At 37.8% G+C, this 27,818-nt stretch overlaps 2 protein-coding genes across 3 annotated transcripts; both read right to left on the minus strand.

The window, feature by feature from the left end:
* Positions 1–378: 378 nt before the first annotated feature.
* Positions 379–3,139, minus strand: phlda3 (pleckstrin homology-like domain, family A, member 3). Its single transcript, NM_001002455.1, is given in 2 exon segments — positions 379–1,158; positions 2,533–3,139. A coding segment is annotated over 1 exon segment (384 nt). The 5' UTR covers positions 2,919–3,139; the 3' UTR covers positions 379–1,158; positions 2,533–2,534.
* A 6,427-nt stretch (positions 3,140–9,566) lies between these two features.
* On the minus strand, positions 9,567–27,468 carry csrp1a (cysteine and glycine-rich protein 1a). 2 transcript variants are annotated; one of them, NM_205567.1, is given in 6 exon segments: positions 9,567–11,593; positions 12,779–12,872; positions 12,994–13,123; positions 13,954–14,122; positions 17,956–18,065; positions 27,337–27,451. In NM_205567.1, coding segments are annotated over 5 exon segments (579 nt in total). In that variant the 5' UTR covers position 18,065; positions 27,337–27,451; the 3' UTR covers positions 9,567–11,516.
* Between the last annotated feature and the right edge of the window lie 350 nt (positions 27,469–27,818).

Genomic DNA, 27,818 nt, shown 5'->3' on the forward strand with positions numbered 1-27,818 from the left:
ATGCATTTATAATAACAAACTAGTTGTGGCATGTTTCAGATTAATACTACACTTCCCTTCACATCTCATTTCGTTAATGTAGGAGCACAACACACTTCTCTTCCAGAGATTACTATACACAATAGTAAACCATATTCATCTCGACGAAAAGGCCCTGTTTGACAACTTTGATGGCCTCACAGTGACTCTGAAAGGGGAAAGCAGGCAAGGCGGGACATTATTAGTCACTGAGGCCATTGTCCGGGCATGTGCCGCTTCGACACTTGAGGCTGAGAGCTGCAAACCCAACTACATCACTGCTGCTAATTAGCATTAAACATCCCGCTGTTGCCTTAGGCCTTGACAAACTAATTAAGAGAAAATCACACTTGCTGTACATTTCATACAAAGCCACAAAATTGTTCTTTTTTATTCGGACAATATAATGACATAATGAGTGCACACTCCAAATGCATTTCCTGTATAATCTTTTTTAACCATCACACAGACCATCATTATACTTATTTTTTACTCTGGCAACCACTGTGGTTAGAAAAGAAATGGCAGGAATAACAGCCTTGCCCAATGGAAAACAAAATAAAAGCACATCCATCAAGATTTCCATCCTGTGGAGATACATTCCAGGCAACAGCGGTCTGGTCTGGTCTTCTGTCTGGGTGGTTTAATAAGCTTTACAAGCGAATGAATCCAGATTCTGTGTTCAAACACTTATGAAATGTTAAACAGTGCAGCTGTGAGTCATACTTCATTTAAACTTAATGTCCCCTAAAGCAGCATCACGCTCATAATACTGTGTGTGAGTCCTCCATTTTGCATGAGGTAAACATGCCTTAAAAAGTGTCAAGTCAAAGCCAAGTTCCACTCTGGCAAAGTGAGGAGTGGAATCAGCATTGAGTTATGGAGAAGAGTTATCCTTTCTGTTTTGACGTGTGCAATAAAAGTGCATGAAAAACTCCACTGTGTATGAAAAATATCCGTGGCGTAACACCAACAGATCCATCCACTGTGTCTGTGCGCGCCAAAGGTGTCACTTTGAAAAATGGTGGAAGCACAAAAAAGTAATATATGAGTTTTAAAGGTTTCCTCAACTTTGGGCCTTCAATTTGTCATCCACACTCTCTGTATTTTGGATCCGGTCCGGCGTCTGGGCTGAGAAATCTGGGGGATACAACAGTCATGCTGCATTAGTGTGCTGTTTAATGATTTAAGATATGTGGAAAGAATTACAGGTGAATCCAGTAACATCACTTTTCAGCAAACTTGACCCTTTCATTCAAAATGTATACAAAACCTTTACAGAATGGAAAACTACTGTAAAGGAGCATAGTAATTGAATCATATAATGATAATCCAGCAGGGTATGTATGCATGGTGTGGTTCTGAAACTCTGTTAAATGTTTAATGTTTATAGTGCTTTATAATGTAACTGTGTTCAGTATGAGTTTCTTTCTTCTGTTAAACACAGATGTTTGGAAATGCTGGAACAGGCAATGGAAATCAGAAGCCACTAACCCTCCTACTTTGGATGCCAAGGGTTATTGAATTTTGAGATTTAAAAAAAATATAAATTTCCTTTTGTGTTCAACAATGAAAAAACAGTACTTAAGTTTTTAACCACTTGCTGGTAATTGAATTGACATCTCCTGAGTAAATTAAGAGAATTTCGGATCTGTTGAGGTCAAATTACCCTTTTTATTTAAATATAAATGTGCTATTATTGCTACTTGATCATGGTTTTTTATATATTTTTTTTATTATTTTGTATTTGTAAGTGCTTTTATGGTATAATAAAATATAAACTATTTTTGACCGGTCAATCGCTTTCCCAAAAAAAGACACCCTCAAATTAGATATTGAATGCTTTGCAGCACATGGATAAACATGGATAAAAGTAACATTTTTAGAAGTTTATTGTTATGAAATTTATATACATTTAACTGAAATATATTTGAATATTAAAAAAAACGGTAAAATATCCACATATATATATATATATATATATATATATATATATATATATATATATATATATATATATATATATATATATATATATATATATATATATAACTCATATATCTAAGCAAGTTGTGTTCAATCAGTCTATCAATCAATTAGCTTTCAGTAAGATTTTGTAAATATACAGTACATTGCACAAATGACAAACGTTATTTTGTTTAAATTCATACAGGAATGGTTGCTGTTGAGATGTTGAGGTAATATTGAGAGATTGTGTGTATGGTATCTGTGTTTTTTTTTTTTTTTTTTTTTTTTTGACTTGGGTAGCTATTCCATGAAAAACCTTTAGTAATTCAAATCCATGAGGAAATATTTAGTCGTGATTTAAAAATAGCCGTGAAGGCAAACTTGTGTTAGACCGGACAGAGCGGTCTTTCATTGAGCTCAATCCAGCAAATGAGAAGCAGATGTTATTCTGGATAATTGGTTCCCGAGTGCGCGTGAATGACTCCTAATGCTAGAACACCCAAACCACCACAATTCATTGATCTGCATCACAATGATTAGTCTTACCCTCAAAGTTCGACGTCACCTTCCCCGCAGCTTCCCAGATGTGACAAATGCCTGTTCCTGCCGGTCTGAACGGCGACACGGTTCTTGAAGCGCACGAGCGCAAGCGCGATCTCTGCGTTCCACGCCGTCCCCTCCTGCTGGCACCTGAAGTCGACCTCTTTACCATCGTTCATCACGATGGTGAAGTACACCAGACCCCGTTTATACTCCACACAATCCAGAGTGGTCATCTGCTCGAAGCGCATCTCTTTACCGCTGTCGCCTTTACAGCCGTACAGTCGGAGTCCTTCATCTGACAGAACGCAGCGCTTCTTCTTCCACAGCTGGAGAAGTCCATTACTCCTCTTCTCCAGATACCCGTCATTCATTACTTTACACTGGTTCATTCTGTATAAAGGTTGCTGTAAAACAAAACCTCTTAAATTCGAGTCGACGAAGCGTTCACGGTTTTCGCCTTGCGTTAACCAATAAATAGGCTATTGCACGCGAACGCGCACCATATGTATAAAACGCCTTCATTTACTCCATTCCGCTCGTTTCTAAACGTTTGTAGTGAAATTAATTCCCGTAAGATGTTTGTAAGGCATCATCGCTGTTTTGCCGCCACCCTCCTCTGTGGCCAATGATCAATTTCCGACTTTTATATATTGTTACAGTGTACTTGGAAGTCCCGTAATCTGGGCATGTTGGTACTTGCTCCTAAAAGCGACTCTTCTCGTGTTTCTGAATCTCTCTCTCTCTCTCTCTCTCTCTCTCTCTCTCTCTCTCTCTCTCTCTCTCTCTCTCTCTCTCTCTCTCTCTCTCTCTCTCCCACCCCGCCGTGACGTCATGAGGATTAGTCCTATTTAACTGCGCTCTGGAATGCTGCTGCTGCTTCTGCTGTCTGATAAACATTAGCTTGTAAATACATTCATGTCCTCACATACATCAGACGACGTCTGGGTGAAGGGCCTTTCGTTTAACTCTTACCGTGTAACTCTCACCAGGTAGTCAACGTTGGTTGTTGTTGTAATTCCCTTTGTAAAACACTGGATACCCATGAACTTCTGTAATTTAGAATCACGTGTTATTTTTTCTTTCTTTCTTGTATTATGACAATCAAAATTAATATATTTTAAAACACATGATTTTCAAGGACTTTTGATCAAAATCAGTTTTAATACTAGCCTATCCCTTCTGAAAAAAAAAACAGCTTAAACCAGCCTAGGCTGGTCGACCAGGCTGACTTTAAAGGAGTTTAGAGGAGCTTGTCATTTTCCAGCCTGAACAGCTAAGACCAGGCTGGAAACCAGCCTGGAAATGGCCAAAAACCCTTCTAAAACCAGCCAACCTAGGCTGGTTTAAGCTGGATTTTTCAGCAGTTATGTGAACAAACTAACAATCAATTCATAATGCAAAAAAAATAGTTTAAAATATAATCATCCCAATGTTTCTTTACTTCAAGAAATTACAAAAATATACAATTAAGAGCATCATTTCTAAGAAAAAAAGACTAAAAATGTATCTTGTAAAACATATTACACATTTACAAATTTGAAAATAAATCAATAAACACACTAATAAAGAGCAAAGCAGGGCATAATTTTCAGTGTCCAAAGTTCCATATTAATATTCATTGCACATTTTTTAAACACCCCAATAATTCTTTATACACCATCATAATCTTCTCCTATAAGGTCGGGTAAATTTGTAATCTTAATCGTCTTTACTGTTAGACAGGATCTTTGATCCTTGTTCCCTGTTCAAATTTGCTACCCTTTATTAGACCGCTTGTTTATTTTTCTCCTAATTTCTGTTTAACGGAGAGAAGATTTTTTCAACACATTTCTGATCATAATAATTTTAATAACACATTTCTAATAACTGATTTATTTTATCTTTACTATGATGACAGTAAATAATATTTTACTAGATATTTTTGTAAGACACTTCTATACAGCTTAAAGTGACATTTAAAGGCTTAACTAGGTTAATTAAGTTAACTAGGCAGGTTAGGGGAATTAGGCAAGTTATTGTATAACAGTGGTTTGTTCTGTAGACAATCGAGAAAAAATATAGCTTAAAGAGGTTAATAATTTTGTCCCTAAAATGTTTCATAAAAAAATCAAAACTATATATATATATATATATATATATATATATATATATATATATATATATATATATATATATATATATATATATATATATATATATATATATATATATATAATGCCTTTTACAGCAGGTTAATTTAGTGGATGTTTTCATCCCAAACATAACAAAAGGGTTGGAAATTAGCCCAGAGTCTATCCTTGAGTTCTTTAAAAAAGTAAAACCATTTTCACAAAATGTGTCAAAATAAGATGTCACCAAAAATCATTCTGCTGGCTGAAACTCAGAAAAAGTTATAGCCATATTAAGACTCAAAATCACCCCAGCGTGGATGAAAACACCCCCAACAATAATAGTAAGTACATCTTATTAGTAGGGCCAGATGGAATCTGCGGTCGTTTTTTGCTATTTCTGCTGAGAATTTTGGTAAAAGTCTGCAGATTTCTGCTGAATTATTTTGGTAGGATCATAACTAAAACCCTGAAAGAATCCGGGTGGGCCTACTTATTAGTAGATTATATTATGTTTATTTTTTCTTGCTTTTTCATCTACCACCATGATCAATGACTTACCAAATAAATCCATTATGATCAAAAGTCTTGATAATTCAAAATTTGACTGATAGTGGAATGGTTTTTATATTTGTCTCAGACTCTTCAGAACATCAATAAGCAACTTTATCATCTATCTACACTTATGAACATGAGATAAACATCTTTGAAAGTTGCAGCTGTTCAAGAGAAATTGTTTTCATAGCTGAATTAAATTCCAAGACCTCATTTTGCATTCTATCCACTAGAGAGCAACCTTTACCTCTTCTAAACAGTTTAAACTCAAGTCGAAGGGTCTGCGAGTTGTTTCTGAAGAGCCTTAACATAAATTAAAACCCATGTAGATCCTCTGTGCTGTTAGTCTGACATGATCACCAGATAACGCCAAAATATATCTAGTTTATCATGAATGCACATAGACTTCAGTAATATTTCAACGTTATGAATGAAAGCTGCATTATTGACAGGATCATTTGTAAATATTTGCCTGTCTTTTGTCTTTCGCTGGAGGAATGTGTGTAGGTGGTGCGCGTTAATGCTAGATTTGGCAGGAGCTCATTTCCTTCCTTCAGATCAACAGCTATTACTTGTAGACAGCTTGTAACATGAACGTTACTCCCACACAACAGAGTGCATTTTGTTTGTAATGTCTGACAGCTTGATCATATCGCAGTCATTCATTTCACTTTCCTGCATCAGGTGAAAAGTTTATCCAAGCAGGTGTTCAGAAGTGGGATTCAATGATTAATTTAACGAGTTTGCACTGTTTACTGGGATAATAGTATTTTTTTACACATTGCTCACCTGATGAAAAATCATCATCAGTGTTAATCACTCTGATGAGCGGTTATAGTTAAGTGTTTTTGTTATTGTTTTAATTTCTGTGCATGGATGCTATATTTAAATGCAATCTTGCAAGAATTCGTAACTTACTGCAACATGAGCTATAATATGAACATGCAGGAACATTCAGATAAACAGCAGCTAAAGTAATGCAATATATATAACATCACGAACGTAATGTAAAGACAATTAATGATAAGCATAGCAATTTAAATGTGTCATACAGGGACATCTGAGTGTGTGCTTTTTTTCACCATTAATCATAAGGTGTTTTGTCGGTAAATGCGTCAATAATCAGGGAAGACCTTCTGTATTCAGTAAAACCTAGTGTTGTTGACTAATTAAAAGTGTACAAGTCTTTAAAGAATAATTAGGGACTTTCTAGAAGGAAGTGACCTGCCTGTGTGTGCTAAATTGTTCTTTCGGTCACAGTGAAACTCAAGAAGACAATTCATAACTCACTGAACATTTCTGACATTGTAAAATGTTTAGATTATAAACATGTCATTGAAATTATGTAAATGGAATGTGGCCTACGCTCTTCTCACCTTACAAATGACCATTCACATTCAGCAAATACAGATGAAATGTCAAACTGACAATAAAGATTATTGGACAGATAATACAATAAGGATTATTATTATTTTTAAATGATAAATGAATGTTTGTTCGGTTCAATGCAGGCAGATAATCAAAATATGTGTGTGTGTGTGTGTGTGTGTGTGTGTGCAATGGGGGACATTATTATATATGTAATATATTTAACTTTACCACTTCATTCAGACTTGGTTAAAGGCTTTCCTTGACTCACCAGCTTCATGTATTGAGAACTATATTCTGCTAAAATATAAAGGGAATACTTATATCTTGTTACATTTCGTGGATTAAGTGTTCCCTTAATATGTTTTTGAGCAGTTGATATAAATAAGTTTATATTTTACATTTTTGAAAGCAGGGCGATGCAGTGGCGCAGTAGGTAATGCTGTCGCCTCACAGCAAGAAGATTGCTGGTTCGAGCCTCGGCCCTGCCTTGGTTTCCCTGATAGTCCAAAGACATGCGGTACAGGTGAATTGGGAAGGCTAAATTGTCCGTAGTGAATGAGTGTGTAGGGATGTTTCCCAGAGATGGGTTGCAGCTGGATGGTCTTAGCTGGTCAGGCTGGAAGATGACCAGCTAAAACCAGCTTGACCAGCCTAGCCAGGCTGGGAGCCCAGCCAAAACCAGCTATGTCCAGCTTAAACCAGGCAGGTCAAGCTGGTTTTAGCTGGATTTAGCTGGTCATTTTCCAGCCTGACCAGCTAAGACTAGGCTGGAAATGGCTGGAAACCAGCCTGGAAATGGCCAAAACCCCTCTAAAACCAGCCTGGTCGACCAGCTAAAACCAGCCAACCAGCCTAGGCTGGTTTAATCTGGATTTTTCAGCATGATCACAAGATGTGTTTAAACACAAATGTACAAAGCAATGTTTCTAAAAAAAAAAAAATGAATGTCATCTGTATCACAGAGTGATTTTATAAACTGAAACACAACCATATGCGTTTGATCTTGAAAGTTTTATTAATAACAACCCCTCTGTAGCTCAAATTGCAAAGCCCAGCACGTACTGATAATATGAGCACCTACGATGCAATATTAGTTGCTTTAGGTGAAAGTGAAATGCTAAAATGGCTAATCTAAAAAAACACACCCTGCTACAAAAAGAACAGAACAGGATGTGTGTGGACTGTAGGTGCAACAAGAATAATTAGCAAGTAGTGGTGTAAAGCAACTAATTACAAATACTCAGATTCCTGTAATTGAGTAGTTTTTCTCAGAAATTGTACTTTTATAAGTAGTTTTATAAATGCGTACTTTTACTCTTCCTTGCGTACATTTTTAGTGCAGTATTGATACTTTTACTCCACTACTTTCCTTCAACCTGCAGTCACTACTTTATTTGTTCCTGCCTATAGGGATTAGAAAAATCAACCCTTTAAGTCCTGTCCAATCAAATTGCACATATAAAGTAAATGGCATCATAATGAACAACCTCAAGACATGGCCGATTCATAATTAAAGCAAACTGTTTGGAAGCATTAAAAGTGTACAAGAAGATGTCCAAAATTTTACACGCATTGACCCAGAGACTGTTTAGATGCAGGTCACTGATGAGAAGATGACAGATGTTTACTGAATGATGAGCGAAACACCCAGCAGGCTTCAATATGGCGGTAAAGTGACGTTGTATCTGAGTGTCGTGCATAGATATATACACTAGATGTCGCCTGGCCTATTGTTGTCTATTGGACGGAATGCGTCAATAGCACCGCCATCTTGCTACAGGGTAGCGCTCCTTTGAAATTAATGCGGGACCAAGGTACAGTGGAGGACTGTGGCCATGCAAAGCCAGAGATATACACATATACACATATATCTATGATCGGGAGTTTTCCTGGATGTTAGTATGCAATTTTTTTTCTAATTACGAAAATTATAATTTTACATCACTTTTCTACATTGATGGATCAGTGACCGCACGGGCATTCCTGACAAAAAGCTTGTGTTTGTGTGTACAGAAATGTACTATTCACCCTCCCTGTTAAATTTAATCTAATCCATGTCCTGAAACACAGCTCCTCTCCTGCTTTCACTTCTCATACTGACGGAGGGAGCGATTCGTTTGTGAATGAATCCCCCGAACGACTCTTTCACTAACGTTAGGCGACAATAATACCAGTTTCTGGCAGCGCAGCATCTCGTTGTCATATTTCTTTTGCATTGTTTGCTGATTTTATTCAACAAAACTAGCATAAGCCGAGTGTTTAGTGCGAGTTGGAGCTGCTTTGCCGTATGGTGAATGCAGTAAGTGACTGTTATCATCAATAACGTTACCTGATTAGCACAAAAGTTCAGAACATACAAAAACAGAAAAAAAAACTTAATATTACCTATGAAATGTTCTGCCTTTGTGCTTTGTTTTCTTTGTTTGCTCGTTACTACACCCGTAGACAGCGCTAAAGTCCCGCATCTTCACGTAATAACACTGTCTTGACTAGTGCGGTTGAATGACATTTGTCCTGGGAGCACTGTACCAATGTGGCGGCGCTATTGACGCATGCTCAGGGTCCCAATGCGATATCTAGTGTATATATCTATGAGTGTCGTGGGGACGTTGCATTTTGTTTGGAAATGAAAATCATGTTGACATCAGAACTCAAGATCAGGCCAACGTCCAACCTAAAATTAACCAAATATCAACGTATAATGATGTTACAGCTTGACGTTGTGGTGAAGTTACCAATATGACGTCTTTCACACGTTGGATTTGGGTTGCCATATCTGTTGGTTTAAGATGTTGGCTCAACGTTAGATTTTGGTCACTTTCCAACACAGAATAAAGTCAACAATCTAAATCTAACCTAATGTTAATGTCTTATGACGTTGTGTGCCTGCTGAGCAATAAACTAAATGCACTACAGAATGTTACGTTTACACACACATGCACAAATTACATGTAAACGCATCAGCTTTTCGCAGCGTAATACTCACTACTCACTACTCTTGAGTACTTTTGAAAGCTCTACTTTTTATTCATTCTTTGAGTAAAATTTACAACAAACACCTTTACTCTACTTAAACTACATTTTTAGGCAAGTAATGGTACTTTTACTTGAGTATGATTTTTCAGTACTCTTTCCACCACTGTTAACAAGAGATACCATATGCTAGAAACATACACTGAAGTTGGCAATGCAACAACTACTCAGTTTAACGCCTGTTTCACACCGCAAGCGTCAGCGGCGCGTGAGCAGAGCGTGAGCAGCGCGTGTGTTTTCGGCGTCCATATTAACAGATTAGAGCTTTCATACCGCACGCAGCAGCAGCGCGTCAGAGCGAGGCGTGAGCGTCGCCGAAGCAGCAGTGCAGCGATAGTTTCGGCGCTGGGTCTATTTTTGACGCGCTGCTCACGCTCAATTAAAGTGACAGTGCATTGATAATGACCAAAACACATTGAATGACAGTAAAAAGTAGCAGTTTTACCCAATAAATGCGTTAATAATGTCAAATGGTTTATATATAGTCATTCAAATGAACTTAAAACGATTAAAAACGGCAACAAACATTTATTTAGGCCCGAACTACAAAACCAAATGTAAAACTATTTTACTATCAGTTTTGCTTAAGTTGCACACTAGTGTTGTAGGAGAGGGGAAATGGAATATTTACGGGATTTGTAGTCCATAGCGAAGTGTATTGTGGGTAGTGTAGTTCGACACGCATGCTGGATTATGTGAGCTCGCTGTGTTCTGTGCAGCTGAGCAGAGGAAGAAAGTTTTAATCGGCTTTGTTTTATGTTCACTCGAATTATTCCTACCGGGAGCTGTTTGCACTGTGAATCTGACAACATGAAAATAAGTAAAAGAATGGCATGCATTGGTTACTTTTGTCCGTCTCATCATCTGCACGAGCTGAATTAACGAGCTGTTATTCTGCCGCTGGACATCACTGAAGCGGAGAAAGTAACACTAGTTTGATCATGTATAAATATCATTATAACTATATAGTATAAATATGATTATAACTAGGTCTACAGCAACCTGATAATCAAAAAACAATTGACACAATATCACAGGCGATTGTCTTCTGACTGTAGACACTTCTCATATAAGTTAGCTTGAGAAGCATACAGCACTATTTGATCTATTAAATTTGTAAAAATAAACATTTGCAGGTTAAAGAAACAGCATTGGAGGGGCCTTGGTGCAGATGAAAAGTTTAAAAAGTGTATTTGTATATAGAGAGACATGGCTAACTAGATAGAATAGACAGAGATAGGTTGATCTCTGCAGCAGCTGCCGAAGAGCTGCGCGCTGCAGACGCAGCTGGTGTGAAAGGCAAACGCCTGCGTGCTGCTACTGCTCGACATACGCGCTGCTCACGCTCTGCTCACGCGCCGCTGACGCTTGCGGTGTGAAACAGGCGTTAACAGTCACAAATGATAAAAAACACACCAAAATTGTGCATACTTGTAATTTTACTTGCATTAAAATACATGCTGAATGCATTTGTGCGACGCATTATGAATAGATTTAGTGCATCTGGAAGATCTTACGAATATTTCATGCTTTGAAAACCGTGTTGAAGCAAACATTCTTTAAAGTGATTAAAGCTCAAACAAGCATGCGGTGAACTAGTAAACTGGTATGCAGATCTGACATCAGAGCTCAGATTCCACTAAATCCGTGCAAGCTTGAGTGATCATCTTAGGTGAGCAGGTTAAATGTTAATCTCATCTTGTGTTGACGTTCCTCCAAACATTTCGAGAGTTAATAAGATGTTTAAGACTGTGACGTGATGTCTTGTGGAATGTGTCATCTTAGACAGAAGCATCTGGACTCTGGTTTCCTTCTCCAGCATGAAGACATGCACACGCACTTGTACATGAGCAGGAAGTGTTCGGATGCTCCAACAGATCGTGCGATTTGGGAATGTGGGGTAAGTTGTGTCATGCTTATCTATTGAGTGTGTGACAAGGCACCAGCGCCTTGACCGTATCCAAAGCCCTTGGGTCCAAAGTTTTTGGCATAGCAACCTGTGTGGAGCACAAAATAAGGGAGTTAACATGGTAAATATTTTGGAATTCATAAATAAAACGTGAGTGATTTTGACTGACAGATTTAATACTATGATTGTAGGCGCTTGCTAGGGTTTTGTCATAATAGCCAGTGTGTTAGTAACTCATAAATAGGCCTTCTCTGATGCTGAGTTCACTTAGCATGTTTCACTCAGAGGTCCAGATCTTAAGCATGCCAAACATTTCACATTGGTAATTCTCTAAGATCCTGTCTTTGATAATTCACACTGCGTGACTGTCTCTGTGTGAACTAGTGCTTATTTGACTTTGATTTTAGGCATTGTCTGAGAAAATCAGAGCTAAAATCGTGTGACATTCAAAATGGCAGGTATAACAAACCTCATCTGGCTTTTTTCCAAGTATACACTACCTGACAAAAGCCGTGTCATCGATCTCAGCTGTAAGAGCAACAAATAATAACTTGATTTCTAGTTGATCATTTGGAAAAGTGGCAGAAGTTTCCCTTCTGCAAGCAAAGGACGTCAACATTACATCATATAGGTGTACCCCAGCATCATGGAGACGTTGGATTTTGTTGGGAAATTAAAATCACATTGAACTCAGAACCCAACGTCAGGCTGATGTCAATGTCCAACGTCCATCCTAAAATCAACCAAATATCAATGTCTAATCATGTTACACCTTGACGTTGTGTGGACGTTACCAATATTACATCTATCAGACGTTAGATTTTGGTCATTTTCCCACCTAAAATCAACCAAATATCAATGTCTAATCATGTTACACCTTGACGTTGTGTGGACGTTACCAATATTACATCTATCAGACGTTAGATTTTGGTCATTTTCCAACCTAAAATCAACCAAATATCAATGTCTAATCATGTTACACCCTGACTTTGTGTGGACGTTACCAATATTACATCTATCAGACGTTAGATTTTGGTCATTTTCCAACCTAAAATCAACCAAATATCAACTTAATTTGACATTGTTATTGGACGTCAAAACAACGTTGTCCATAGATGCTTTCTAGACATTATGTTTTGGTCACCTGACGTCATGATTTAAATCTAACCTAATATTAACATCTTATGATGTTGTCTGCCTGCTGGGCACATACAAAAAAAAAAAAAAAAAAAAAAAAAAAAAAAAAAAAACTGGATTAGACTGAAAACTCTACCTTTGCAGTATATTTCTCCATCCTTGTCAGCTAAAGTTGTAGATTCCAGACCTTTTCCGCACATTGCACATCGGAAACAACCCCTGTGCCATGCCTGCAAAGGGGCAAACACAACCGTCACTCAATGAAGACCAGTCTAGATTTTACAGAACAGCAAGTCATGTCCTAATTTTAGCACACCACAATTTCTCATCTCAGTTCTGCTTTTGACTTACGTTTCCTGCCCCTATGACCTTTTCAGCCGCATATACAGCCTTGCTACACCGCGGACAAACATCAGAGCCGCCAAACTTCTGAGCAAACTTGGATGTGTTGGGGTTATTGGTTGGTTGGTGATTTTGAGGCCTGCAATGCAGAGATATAAACAGTGTGACCATTAAAATCTCTTCACAACGTACACACTAACATAAACAATTACTTAATCTTCTTTGTAAATGTGTAAATTTGAGTGAAAATTAAGTTACTTGACTGAAAATTAGAAATTTTTAGCATCTGCCAAATGATTACATTTTATGGAAACAGAACATCATGAAAGATTTATAAAACTTCTATATTTTGAAATTTTGAAAACTGAAAACTGCTTATGTGTGACGGAGGCCAGCTAGTGAGTGCCGTGCTGGTAAACCTCACTTCTCTGACTTCTAAAGGTGCTCTAGCGACAGATGCTAGAGGCAATGGTCTTTAGCCTCCTTGTTAGAGCAACCGGCTTCCATGCGGAAGGTAGCCGGTTCGATACCAGCTCAGAGCAGGTTGGGTGGCGTAGGACTGGCGGGGTTACATTGGTGCCGTGACCCGGATGAGAGTGAGGTTTAGGGGGTCGAGTGTAACTGAGGCCAGCTAGTGAGTGTTGTGCAGGCAAACCTCACTCCTCTGACCTCTAAAGGTGCTCTAGCGACAGACGCTAGAGGCCATGGTCTTTAGCCTCCTTGGTAGAGCAACCATCTCCCATGTGGAAGGTTGCCGGTTTGATACCAGCTCGGAGGGAGTTGGGTGGCGTAGGACTAGCGGGGTTATATATGCAACATATGCAAGTCAGACGATCCTTTTTCCGTATACTGTAATTGGCCAGTTCAAGCTACAAAATGTAAATGATTCTAACAGTCAAAGGATTACGCTAAAATAATACAATTTTATATGGTATTCAGTATCAAAATGTAAAGAAAGTGTATTCTTACTCCACAACTTTAATGCCCAGTGACTCTCCTTTGTCCATGCTCAGAGTTCCTGCACCAGCGCCGTAGCCGTAGCCTTTGGGTCCATATTTTTTGCCATAACAGGCCTTGCAGTAGATCTCATTCTCATGGACGGCCACCGTGGTACTGTCAAGATTCTTCCTACAAACCACTAAAATGAGAAAGATAAGTGAATGTGATAATGAATACATAGCTGTTTAACTTAATACATAGCTTTAACGGTAACCCTGTAAGATCATCTAAACTATAATGACCGATATGCATTTGGTTCACCATTTGCTCTCAAAAGTCCCTCAACTGGCCGAGACATGGACTCCAAGGCAAGAGTCCTGAAGATACCCTGTGGAATCTGGCGCCAAAATGTTAGTGGATCAATTGTTGGTCCAGCATATACTACAGCTGCTCAAGTGGATTGAGATCTGAGAAATCTGGAGGCCAAGGAAACACCTTAAACTCTTCATTGTGTCCTTCAAAGCCATTCCTGAGTAATATGTGAGGTATGGCAGGTGGATTATCTTTCTGAATGAGGCCACCCTTAGGAATAGTTTTTCTTTATCTGCAACAGCATTTAGGTAGAGGCGCCATGTGTTGAATTTACATCTGTATGACATTGCCAGATCCAGGGCTTCCCAGCAGAACAATGCCCTGTACCTCACACTCCTCCACCAACTTTTCATCATCCTGGTGCAAACATCTCCTCAGGTAAATGGCACAAATTTAAAACACTTCACATGATTTTAAAAGAACCAGGACACTTCAGACCATGGTGACCTTACTTCACTATTCCAAGGCTCAGTTCAGACCTTTGGGTGTTCATCATAGGTGCTTTTAATGGGCCATCATAGACCAGAGATGGTCAAACTTGGTCCTCGAAGGCCAATGTCCTGCAGAGTTTAGCTCCAACCCTAATCAAATCCACGTGCCTATAGCATACTGATTAGCATGTTCAGGTATGTTTGATAAGTGTTGGAGCTAAACATTGCAGGACACCGGCTCTTCAGGTCGGGTTTGCTCATCCATGTCATACAGTAGATCAGGGGTGGCTAACCCTGGTTCTGGAGAGCCACCTTCCTGCAGATTTCAATTGCAACTCATATCAAACATACCTGCCTGTAATTATCACATGGTGTTCAGGTCCTAATAAATTGGTTTAGGTGTGATATGGGTTGCAACTGAAATCTGCAGGAAGGTGGCTCTCCAGGAACAGGGTTGCCCACCCCGGCTGTAGATGCTCTAATTTACAGGTGTCAAACTCAGTGCCTGGAGGGCCACAGCTCCACACAGTTTAGTTCCAACCCTACTTAAACACACCTGATCAAACTATTTGAGTGCTTTGGGCTTGTTTGATACCTACAGATAGGAGTGTTAAAGCAGAGCTGGAACTGTACTCAGCAGGGTTGCGGCCCCTCAGGAATTAAGTTTGACCACCCTGCTATAATTCAGAAAATCTATGTCTATTTTTTCAGTTTCTTCAGTAAAGTTTTGTTTGGTTTGTGCCACACCTAGACCTCATGTTGGCTTGGACCAGACATGATAACCTTCTTTGCTCTTGTGTATTGACAAGCCCTTGGTGGCTGTTTCTTGTTCTGTCATCCTCAGACAATTGATGTACAGTTCTGGCCTATGCTGGCATAGAGGAACCCACTAGCCCTGCCATCTAATCTACGCAGATATTAATATGTGACCTTGTTAAGAGATTACTAACAACATTCTTTTAACCTGGTCACAATTTTATCGTTCACTAGTGAGAATGTTTACATCAATAATAATATGATTAAGACATACTCTGATTAAGAGTCTACCATGTAAATGGCAAGTAGCTTAATCTGACTAAAGTCATAATCAAACTAAACAGAAATCAAATTAAGATATGTGGAGTATGGCTATTTTATTCACATTATTGAAGTGCAATACAGACATGTAAACACTTCCTTAAAGAACGAAACAGTCGCCCGCGGCTAAAATGCTAGTGATAGCATGATCCATTGATGCATTTTCCCTCCTCCATGCCCAGATTGGTTCAAACTCGCTCTCTCTCAACCAATAAGCATAGGTTTTGCTTTGTGGATCAGCAATCAGCTATGAGAACAACTCTTTACCAACTCTTTAACAACTTTACACACGGCTAAATAAAACGCAAAAAAAAAAAAAGTTCTTATAAATAATTCTCAATACTAAGTACCTTTGCATGCCAACAGCACAAAAACAAGACAAAACAGTGACACAGCAAAGACGAAGTGCTGGCCTTGCTGTTTTCAAAGGACGCAAATGACGGTGCGGTTGTTTGTCTGCAACGCAAAAGTTAAGAAGCGGCAGGGTCAATACCATATGCTGGCACATAAAACCTAAGGATAGTCCACATTGAATCTAGTTTAGTTATATAACTTTTTATAGTATAGTAAATATTTCTATCTAATTTTTTAGTGAGGATTTCCACCATGTTTATTTGGACTTGGACGCATTATTTCTTATTTTCTTATTTATTATTTGTTCATTATAAGTGGTGTCGTTTATGGTAACTGAAAACATGTTATTTGGAAAACGTCAAACTTGATTCAGTGTTCTGTCATTTTGTAACAATCTTTCTGTTTAGTTAATTCCCAGAACTTTTGGGCTAATACATTGTCAGTAAATAAATGCACTAGTTTTTTTTTTCCCACTGAAAAAGCCTTAGAATAGCATTGAAATAAATTGCTATAATTTGCTCAGGGAATGGTGGATGTAGACAAAATTTATTTTGGAAGTATAAAACATCATAGTGTGTATTTCTATAGAAAAAAACAAAAACAAACCTCATGAGGTTTTGTTTGTAATAACTAGAAAATGCCACTTTTTAAAAAAACGTTTTCTTAAAATTCTGGAATATTTTCTGTCTATTCATATGTTTTTGGACCAAAAAATATTTTAGACTGAACCTTTAAATGACAAAGATTGAAGCTTCAGGTTCTCCTGTTTAAAATAATATATGACACTTGAGGCTGACTGCTAAAATAACAATAAAACTGCTTTAAAAAAATATTATTTAGGCCCATTAGGTGCCCACAAAATACTTCTAGATCTTTAAGGGTTAATCAAACTATTACCATTTTGTAGTACTTTTCACTATATTGTGTAATAGGACACACCCAAGGCAGTTGTCAGCCATTTGATGACAAACAAATGAGAATGTCTTCAAGCAAAAGAACACAATTTTATTATGAGCGGGAAAAGATGTTTATGCTTACACTATAACACGTAAAACAGGAACATGAAAGAAACATTAAACTCATGTAAACACCTTAATCATATTGTTGCCTTATGTAGATTAAGGCAAATAATTTGATTGTTAGATGTCCATGCATGACCCCCTCTCTTTCACTCTCTAATTTAATTTGCTAAAGACCAATAGGTTTTACTAAAGAAGTTTTGTAATCATAAAGGCTTATGAGGCAGGGTCCTGTGTTTTGGTCTTCAAAGTTTTTGGGGCTTAGATGTTTTCTCTCTCTCCCTCTCTTTCTGCAAGTAGCCTGTCTGGAATGTAGAGTGGTTGGAGGGCCCTATACAGGGTAATAGTAGATGTTACAAACTGAGGTATATAGACAATCAAAAGAGGGCGCCAGAGAACAAATTTCACACTGTCGTCTTGAACTTAAAACAAGCCTTGCCACCTGCCTGATTCACATACTATTCATCATACAAGAACCCAGAATTAGACATAGCTCCTCACAAAAATTATGACCTACATTTTAAGTGTAGGAAAAATAATAATACATTGTGATGTTATGATTGAAACCAAAACATAGTTCTAACTTGTATGCAAAATGCTATTAATATTATTTAGATTGATAAATATACTTAATTCATATCTTAATCGTTAAATTAAGTGTTGACAAGAGATTTTCAGCCATTGGAAAACTTTGTTAGATATACTGAGCAATTATTGACACTGTGAACTTATATGGTCAACGTCATAGCACTGGACACAGGAAAACAAGCAGGACTTACTGCACAGGAAGCAGGATCTGTGGAAGCTCCGCCCTTCACATTGCACTTCCTCTGCAAAATACACTGTTTTCTGGCAGCAGCCACATTTGTTTCCACCCCCAAGAGGCATCCTGAAAAGCAGAGCAGAGTAGGCCAAAGAGGTCATGAAATCACCAACTTTTTTGGGGTGTGGAGGGGACTCTTTATGATTCCCAAAATAAATAAACAACAACATCAAGTTATATTTAGAAATTGTTTCGGTAAAGATGAATGTACAATAAATGTATAGGACAAGAGTGTGGAGAAGATAATATTGAATAGAACTGAAACAAAATAGGTCATGAGGTTTTGCAAATGCCAGATGTGTAATTATACTGCAATTAGACTTCAGCGTAGAACAAAATAGAACTTTACACAGAAGTGATGACACACCACAAGCAAAACACAACACCAAAAAAAGGCATTCAGATTAGTAAAAAATGCATGCCTGCAATGTGAAACAGGGTGGTTGGGATATAAAAGTGCATACTTGTTGTGATTCCAGAGTACAGCATGAACTTGGCAAGCTTGTCAAGTTTATGTATTTCCTTTTAAAAATATGTTCCTGGTCACTACACTTAACATCATTACTGATCTCCATTCGTCTGGAAAAAAGTTAGATGAGGTCTAATACAGTGGTTCTCAAACTTTTTTCACCAAGTACCTCCTCAGAAAAAGTTGTCTCTCCAAGTACCCCCTTATGACCAGTATTGAAATAAAGTAGCGTAGTTGGTCAAATTAAGCAGGTACAGCACTGCACAGTTCGAAAACGAAGCAAAGTCATATTCATTCAATGAAATTATACTCCATACAAAATATGAAGCTGATCTGTCGTTCATCAGTTCTGAAAAGTTAAGATGTTTTCAACTGGGGACGCCTGGAATACGCAAGCGATTCGTGCTGCAGTTCTTACTAATTTTGCTAGCCTGTGGGTTAAATTTTGGCACTCAAGTGACCAAGATGTAACAAGAGAATACGCTCATTTTCAAAGTAAAACATTTAAAAAATAAATGATTATTCAGACTCAGATTAAAAATAAAACTGAAATAATTAATGATTTTTTTGTTCGGTCGGTACCAGTTGATGTATAGACCGGTGCCGGTCTGTGGCCCAAGGGTTGTGGACTACTGCTCTAGCACGTACAGTATCTGCTCTGCAAGCACCATGCACCTCTTTCTCTAGTTTTGTGCCAATTAAATTGATTTTTAGCAGCTGATGACGCCTTGCAAGTAAACATTCTAAGCACAACGCTACGATCGTAGTCTTTAGAAACAACGAATACTGATCACATTGGTGTTATCATACGCATCAAATAATCAAAATTGTATTTATTTTTTCTTTTGTTAATTAGTGATTCCTCCGCGTACCACTAGAAGTAAGCCAGTGTACCACAGTTTAAGAACCACTGGTCTGATACATTCTGAGAATGATAAAGTCAGAACCTTCAATGAAAGCTTTCATTCATTTTCCTTCAGCTTAGTCCCTTCAGGGGTCGCCACAGCGGAATGAACAGCCAAATTATCCAGCATGTTTTACACAGCGGATGCTCTTCCAGCTGCAACTCAGTACTGTGGAGCACCCATACACTCTCACATGCACACACATACACAATGGCCAATTTATTTAGCCGCATTTCCTGTGGGGGAAACCGAAGCTCACAGAAGAAACCCACATTAACACAGGGAGAACATGCAAACTCCACGTAGAATTGCCAACTGACCCAGCCAGGACTCAAACCAGTGACCTTTTAGCTGTGAGGTGATAGAGCTAACCACTGAGCCATGGTGTCTCCCCCAATGAAAACGTAATTATATATACCATGTTCCTTCCGGTCTCACAAATCTCAGGACTTAGGATCTTAGAACTGCTCTATATTCCTCCAACCCTCTGTCTTTGTAAGGCTCTTTTATCCTCCTGTTGTTGTCAGGGTCCTCCATCTTTCTGTATCTTTCAGGGTCTTCCATCCCTCTTTCTTTGTAAGGCTCCTCCATCCTTTAACATTTGTAAGGCTCCTCCACCCCCTGCATCTCTCAGACTTCTATATCTGTCTGTCTCTGTCAGAATCCTCCATCCCTCTGTTTTTACCAGGCTCCTCCATCCATCGGTCTTTGTAATACTACTCCATCATTGTGCATCTGTCTGTCTCTTGCATCCCTCTATCTTTGTTAGGCTCCTCCATACCTCTTTCCTTGTAAGGCTCATCCATCCATCTGCATCTGTCATGGTACTCCATTTGTCTGTTTTTTTTTAATACTCCTTCATCCTTCTACATCTGTCCATCTCCTCCACCCATCTGTTTTTGTAAGACCCCTCAATCTCTCTGGCTTTACCAGGCTCCTCCATCCCTCTGTCTTTGTCAGGCTCCTCCATCCATGTTTCTTGTTATAGCTTTTCAGACTTCTCCATCCTTTTGCATCTGTCAGGCTCTTGCACCCCTCCATCTCTATCAGGCTCCTCCATACCTCTTTCCTTGTAAGGCCTCTCCATCCTTTGGCATCCGTAAGGCTCCTCCATCCACCTGTCTTTGTTAGGCTCCTATCTTTTTCAGACTCCTCCATGCCAGTTTCTTCATCCTTCTGCATCTGTCAGACTCCTTCATCCATCTGTCTTTGTAAGGCTCCTCCATTCCTCTGTTTTTGCCAGGGTCCTCCATCCATCTGTCTTTGTAATACTCCTCCATCATGTCTTCCATACATCTTTCCTTGTTATGCCTCACCATCCTTTGACATCTGTAAGGCTCCTCTGCATCTGTCCAGCTCCTCCATCCATCTATTTTATGGACTCCTACATGCTTGTTAAAGCAACATCTATCATGCCCGAGAGTGTGTGTGTGTGTGTGTGGTCACGTGATGTGCATTTTCAGCGTTTTGGTGTGGACGGAGAGCTGTTCAGAATCGCTGGGTAAAACGCTAGTGTGGACGCGGATCGTTTTCATTCTAAAACATCGTTTTAAAACTAAAACGCACTAGTGTACATGGGGCCTTAGAAGTGTAGTGGTTTTTGGTTTTTCTCTTACTGAATCAAACTCAGTCTGGAGGTTATGAATATCAGAAGAATATACGTTATTGTCGGCAACAAAGGAGAACTTTCAGGAGATCCCCAGTAGCATCTCTGTCTGAAAAATTCTGTCTCACTCATCTTCTGCCCTCCTTAAATACTCTGTTTTTTCCTTTGTTGTACCTATGTCACACAAGATCCCTCCTAGTTTAACCCTTGACTCCAAATTCCACCTCTGTCATCTGTTTTTCCCTTATTTCTACATATATCACACAAGATCCCTCCTAGTTTAACCCTTGACTCCAAATTCCACCTCTGTCATCTGTTTTTCCCTTATTTCTACATATATCACACAAGACCCCCCTAGTTTAACCCTTGACTCCAAATTCCACCTCTGTCATCTGTTTTTCCCTTATTTCTACATATGTCACACAAATTCCACCTAGGTTAACCCCTGACCTCAATTTCCACCTAGGTTAACCCCTGACCCAAACCTGGTAACTATATAATTTATCCAGTTCTTGTGTTATGGCAATTCTTCTAATGGTATGCAAGTCTACAAGCAGATTACATACATACAATTTGAATATATATATTAACTTCACACTTTAAAGAGTATAAAATCCACTTCAGAAGTCCAAACAATTCATGAAACTAATTCCAAATCATCTTTAATTTGTAATCTTATTCTTTCAGAGTAGCTGCTCACCAGCATATTAGGCCTAGATTAGAGAACAGGAGTTCAAATTAAAAGTTCAATATTGAAATGCTAGAAATGGACAAGTCATCCCCATCACCCTTGGTGCTGCTACTGATTACAACACCAAATAAATCAAATAGTCTCATTTACTGTATGTGGGTCTTGACTTTTACTAAACAAATACAAAACAAAACAAATGTCATCCTTTATAGTTTTGACAATGGCTCATGTTCCTCTCATGTGCTGTAATTGCAGGGAAATGTCTCATTGATTTTGTCCAAAAAAGGGCTTGTTGGTTATAATCGAGACATTCCTGCATAGTTCAGATGTCTCCAGTCTAAACACCCACTCTGGCCCCTGTCTCCAGACATGCGGGTTTGTCAAGGATGTGAGGAAATGACATGAGTCGGCACACAGCCACACATACAGATAAGGTCCTGTGTTGTACACACGCCTATTAAACATTCACCAAACCATTGGCCACTTCCCTCCTGTTGCAAACATGCTTCTCTGTTGTTACAACAGAAGATCACAAAGAGTTTGATAGATAGGCTCATAGCCAGAAGTTTGACAGTATTATGGTACAACTGAGAAAGTTTAAGACTAAGTTTAATCTACACCACACCAGATTATATCTCAAAGTTTTTGTTTTCCTGATTCCTACAAAGCCACCAATCTTACAGGTTAATTTCCAAGTAAACATGGAAAGCTTTTTGATGGTTTTGGATGCTCATCTCACGACTACAGAATTTTGGGGGTTTTCGGAACATGTCAGAGTGCGAGTTTCAAAACACTAGAGTACCATTATTGTCAGTGTTTAAAATACAAACACAATGGCTGTTTTTCAATTCCAAGAACGCAGAGAACGGACTTGCGTTCTTGTGGAGGGCAGTCTTGCTAGGTGTCCTCGGAAGAACGAACTCAGGAGACCGCGAGGGCAGAGAACGCATCCTTTGAGAAATGGGATGCTGCGTTCTTCCTGACGGTCATGTGACCGTCACGCATTTTAAATGGAAATTATTTAAACATTACAGCACTCGTACAACGATTTATTGTTTCCCCCCTCTTCAAAATATATACTTTGCATAAAAACATTATAAATATACTCTGCACAATATAAATAAAACAAATTTTAATACGGATTTCATCAAACAGACACCCTTAATGTTTTTATTCCCTTATTAAGATGTTCATGGTGATGTTTACTTTCACCGTTTCATTTAGGGAAACTCCTGAGGTAAATAAGTGATATCTCTGAACTTTAATAATAAATCTAGATAAAATGCTGCGCTTCCCACCTCCAGTCGCAATTACTTCTGGGACTTCTAGCGCGAGACTGATGCTCAAGTCTGCATCAGTGCGTCCTCGATATCAAGAACACATCCGGGAAGTTTCACGCGTCCTCCGTACTTGCGGTCTTAAGTATTGGAAGTGAACTTAGGCAGCTGATGATGACATTGCACGAGAGCACGAGGACGCGAGACCGCTAAAGAACGCATATTGAGAAACAGCCAATTTAATGTCATATGTGTGTATTACGTGTTCAGTCTGAGCAAATACTTGACAACTAAAACAATACTAGTGGTCCGTATGTGCACATGCAGAGTTTTTTTTTTCTTTGTGATGAACAAAATATAACTACCTTAAATATTTGTTATCCATTAAAGGTCGCCTATGATGAAAATCAACTTTTGTAAGCTGTTTGGACAGAACTGTGTGTAGGTATAGTGTGTCCACAGTCATACTGGAGTGATAGATACACAAGAAGTCTCTTTATTTAAACTTCCCGAGGTTAAATAGGACCCAAATCCCTGCAATTTTGAGGCTCACCACAACGTAACACATGAGTGCAGTTTCCCCGCCCACTAAATTGATTGACAGCCGCGTATTAACATGTCTCCATAGTAACACGTATAATCATATCCACAAGACAGGATGTTTGTAAAGGATTAAAAGATCTGTTCAGCTCTCTGAGAATGAGTTTTACAAGTTTAAAACGTTTTTAAAACAGTGCATGTTTGTGATAAAGACGTAATTCTTCACCACATAGTGTCCAATCATAAAAGATATTTCAATCTCAGTTTGTTGACTTAAATCAGGTTTATTTTGCATGTTAACATAACAGATGTCCTTGAAGCAGCGTATATTAATGCGTCTCCTGTCACATTTGCCATGCAAAACAGTGCAAATCTAATTATGTGTGTACATACGTGAACATTATAATTACATTGTGTGTGACTCATCATTCCAGAATGACTTGACTTAACTCCACAACAGATATATCAATTAGCAGTTGGGAAATTTCTTATTGTAGTAAGGGAGATCTGCTTTATTCTTGTCTGTCACTGTGCTGTTTATCTACTTAAAGGCTACACGCATCAGAGCAACACAGAGAGATCTCTATGGCTCTGGCTGTTTCTCAATATGCAATCGTCAGCGGTCTTGCATCCTCGTGTTCTCGTGTAACATCATCATCAGCTGCCAAAGTTCAGTTCCAATACTCAAGAGCAGAAGGATGCGAGAAAGTTCCCGGATGTTTTCTTGAAATTGAGGACGCACCGATGCAGACTTGAGCACCAAACTCACTCTAGAAGTCCCAGAAGTCATTGCGACTGGAGGTGGAAAGCACAGCATTATATTTTGATTTAATATTAAAGTTCAGAGATATAATTTATTAACCTCAGGAGTTTCCCTAAATGAAACGGTGAATATAAACATTACCATGGACATCTTAATAAAGGAATAAACACATTAAGGGTGTTTGTTTGCTGAAATTTGTATACATTTTTTATTTATTTATATTGTGCAATGTATATTTATAATGTTTTTATGCATAGTGTATATTTTGAAGAGGGGAAAAACAATAAATCGTTGTATGAATGCTGTAATGTCATTACAGTAAAGATCCATTAGCATAGATGTTGCTTTATCTAACACTATCTAATAATGAGTGCTATAGTATAACATACATAAAAAGTAGTCTGCTTATCGTTTCTGTTAACTCAAATTCAAAATAATATTAATAAATATAACTAATGTATTAGTAAATGCTCCCATTAAATATGATTAATAACTTCAATACATGTAAATGTAATGCTTATTTACATGCAAAACTCTAATCAACACAATCCATAAACCTTCAGGAAATAAAAGTTCATTAAAATCACTAGAATCTGTTTGGAGTTTGCATGTTCCCCCTGTGTCAGCGTGGGATTACTCCCACAGCCCAAAGATAAACAGATTAGGTGAATTGAAGACTCGAAATTGTTCCTCCTTCGACTTGTGCATAGTCAAGACTTGTGTATTGGAAAGTCTGGTATGTCTCGCCAAGACTGGTTCTTGCTTTGAATATAGGCATTAAGGTTATGGTGGCGTTAAGAAGTAAATAAATAAAACTTCTTAGTACTTGAATATACGCTAAGACTGTAACAATGACACTTTAAAATGAAGCTCCACAATAAAACAATAGAAAAATTGTCAGGAAATAATGCAGCTTTGCTTGCTAGAACTTTAAATACCACTAAAATATCCTCCTTAGACCCAAATAATTATTTTTTTTTTATTTTATGTGATTTCCTACATCCTTTGGGTTAAAAAAATTCTACAATTCAGTTTTTACATTTTGTTTTTATTTTTAATTTTACAGCATGTCCACTGTATTGGACCACAGGACCATTTTAGTTCGAAACAACCACCACTTAGACAACAAAACTGTACAGGATATGGCTGTAAAGGGATATTAATCTAATATTAATGTAACAAAAAAAAATAATAATAAATTAAAAAAAAAAAAAAATATATATATATATATATATATATATATATATATATATATATATATATATATATATATATATATATATATATATATTCCTTTTGCATTGAAATTCCTGAAACAGTTTAGTCTAAAAAAAGAGCCAAACTCAAAAAAAAAGAAAAAAAAGAAAAAGTGATGTTAATCCAAAACAAACTTAACATAAAAGCGATTTAAAACTCATTGTCATTCTCTAATTGTCTCTAATTCTCTAATTGTCTGATTGACAGACTCTAAATCAGAGTCTCCCTCAACTATCTTATAAAGAATCTTCTCTGCTTCAGTTCTGCTCTCTACAACATGCAGTCATTAATTACATTAAGATGGTCCTGGTGTCCACTAAAGTGGACATTTAAAAAAGGATGATATTTTGAAACACAAACAAGTTAACAGCTTTGAAAGCTAAATGTATTGTTCCTAACACTTTAATAAGCAAATATATATGTAATAATAATAGTAAAAAAACATTCAAAAAGCTCAATTATACATACCTCTCTCCTTCCCATTAAATGTGCTTTTTTGTATGTCGGCCATTTTGGATGCAGTGCAAGAAGTGTTTCCTAGTATCCCAGCCAATCAACTAACATATCACTAGTAAGGCCAGGATGTCCTCAAAACAGTACAACAGGACTTGAGAGAGTAGCTCAATAAATTCAAAGAAAATTCACTACAGAGGACACAAGTCAATGGGCGGGGTCTCATGAGGATATGGTAGAAACTGTAAAAAATAACCTACAGTTTACAGTAAACTACCATATTTAGTTCATTTATAGTTTTAATACACCATTGTTTTGGAGTGCTAAAATCTAAACATTGTACCTTCAGATCACAGACAAAAAACAACAACAGCCATAAGCAAGAAAGTCATATACAATAATAAACCATTGCTCATCACAAACAGCTTATCCACAAACAGAAACACATGCTTATATATTGTCATTCACACAACTTCTAAACTCCATCATGGTAACACACATGACTCTGAACTAAATCAATAAACACTATCAAAAATAGGTGTAACAAACTCTGTTGTAGATGAGGAAACAAAAATGTAAAATAACCATAATAAAGTCAACAAAATGTGTCATCGATAAAATTTTGCCAATTAAAATAACATACTATTATTCCCTGTGTATAGTAAGGAAAGGTCACACTTTATTTTCATGGTCTGGTCGTTGAATTTAAATCACATTGCATCTATATGCCAGCTAATTCTTATTAATTTATGACTGTTAGGGTTGGGTTAGGGTTAGTGTAAGTTGACATGTACTTGCAAAATTTCTTATTAGTTAAATGTCTGTTCAGCAGCAGCATCAACAGATATTAAGCAGACAGTCTACTAATACTCAAATTGACCATCAAAATAAAGTGTAATCACTTATTGTTAACATGTTTTGACTGTGTAAATCAAAGCCATTTTTATTGGTGTACCCTTAATAAGTACGCTTTTCATAGCTTTTTCAGGTTGAAAACTACCCTTAACAAAACAGACCATTAACAAACAAAACCTTATTGTTAAGTGTTACCAAAATTCCACTGACTCATTCTCAGACTAAATGATTTTTAGAGTCCAGTTACTCTACTAGAAAACAAGACTAGACAAGCCACATTCCTGATTCTAGATTAGCAAAGTTAGTAGAAGTTTGTAACTGTGAAAGTGAGGAACGCGACTTTTATAAGTGAAGGTTCAAAAGCCTCTCTCTGAATGTTCAGAATTTTTGAGCTTAAGTTCTGATGAGGCGGAAGGAATGTAAAGCATTCCAGGAAAACGAAACCTCAGACTCAAGTTTGCAGAGACATTACGTATGAGTAGTGCAAAGGACAAAATCAGACAGTGTGAAGAGCTTCTTACCTGCTAGGTGTGTGGATATGAAGAGACAATCACAGCTGTTGTGGGAATGAAGAGAGTTTGTTCAGAGCTTACACGTGTGTTAAACTTCAGCACAGGAGCTCTGGGTGCGGCAGTGAGGGAAGTGGCTCAACTGAGCTGTGCTGAGATGTTAAAGGAACAGCACTACCTCAAAACCTACTGTGTGTGTGTGTGTGTGTGAGTTTGTTTGCTCACTGATGCCCCCTCTCTGGTCCACATTTATTCAAGCACACCTTGACACTTTGAAAGATTAACAGAACTCGAAGAGGTTTAAATGATTATACAATGGAATAAGTCACAAAGTTTACTACTGTCTATTGAACTGCTAAAATAGCATTGTCAGGAAGAGGTTTTCATTGTGATGCTATAGAAACTTTTTTTGTGAAGGGTAAAAAACCTTTTCAAAATCTGACAAAGAACTCTATTCACTTTAAGAACCTTTTGCGGAGTAAAATTTTTGCATG

The sequence above is a fragment of the Danio rerio genome, chromosome 23 (assembly GCF_052040795.2).
Source record: "Danio rerio strain M-AB ecotype USA chromosome 23, GRCz13ab, whole genome shotgun sequence".
NCBI lineage: Eukaryota > Metazoa > Chordata > Actinopteri > Cypriniformes > Danionidae > Danio > Danio rerio.

Bases quoted from the DNA above. Each gene is read 5' to 3' on its own strand.
- csrp1a (XM_087305342.1), bottom strand. From the start codon at position 14,162: ATGTATTCATTATCACATTCACTTATCTTTCTCATTTTAGTGGTTTGT. The intron at 12,873-12,993 runs GTAAGTCAAAAG...GCCCCTTTGCAG, and splicing joins AGGTCATAGGGGCAGGAAAC to GCATGGCACAGGGGTTGTTT. The intron at 11,594-12,778 runs GTAGAGTTTTCA...TGCTCCACACAG, and splicing joins TGGAGAAATATACTGCAAAG to GTTGCTATGCCAAAAACTTT.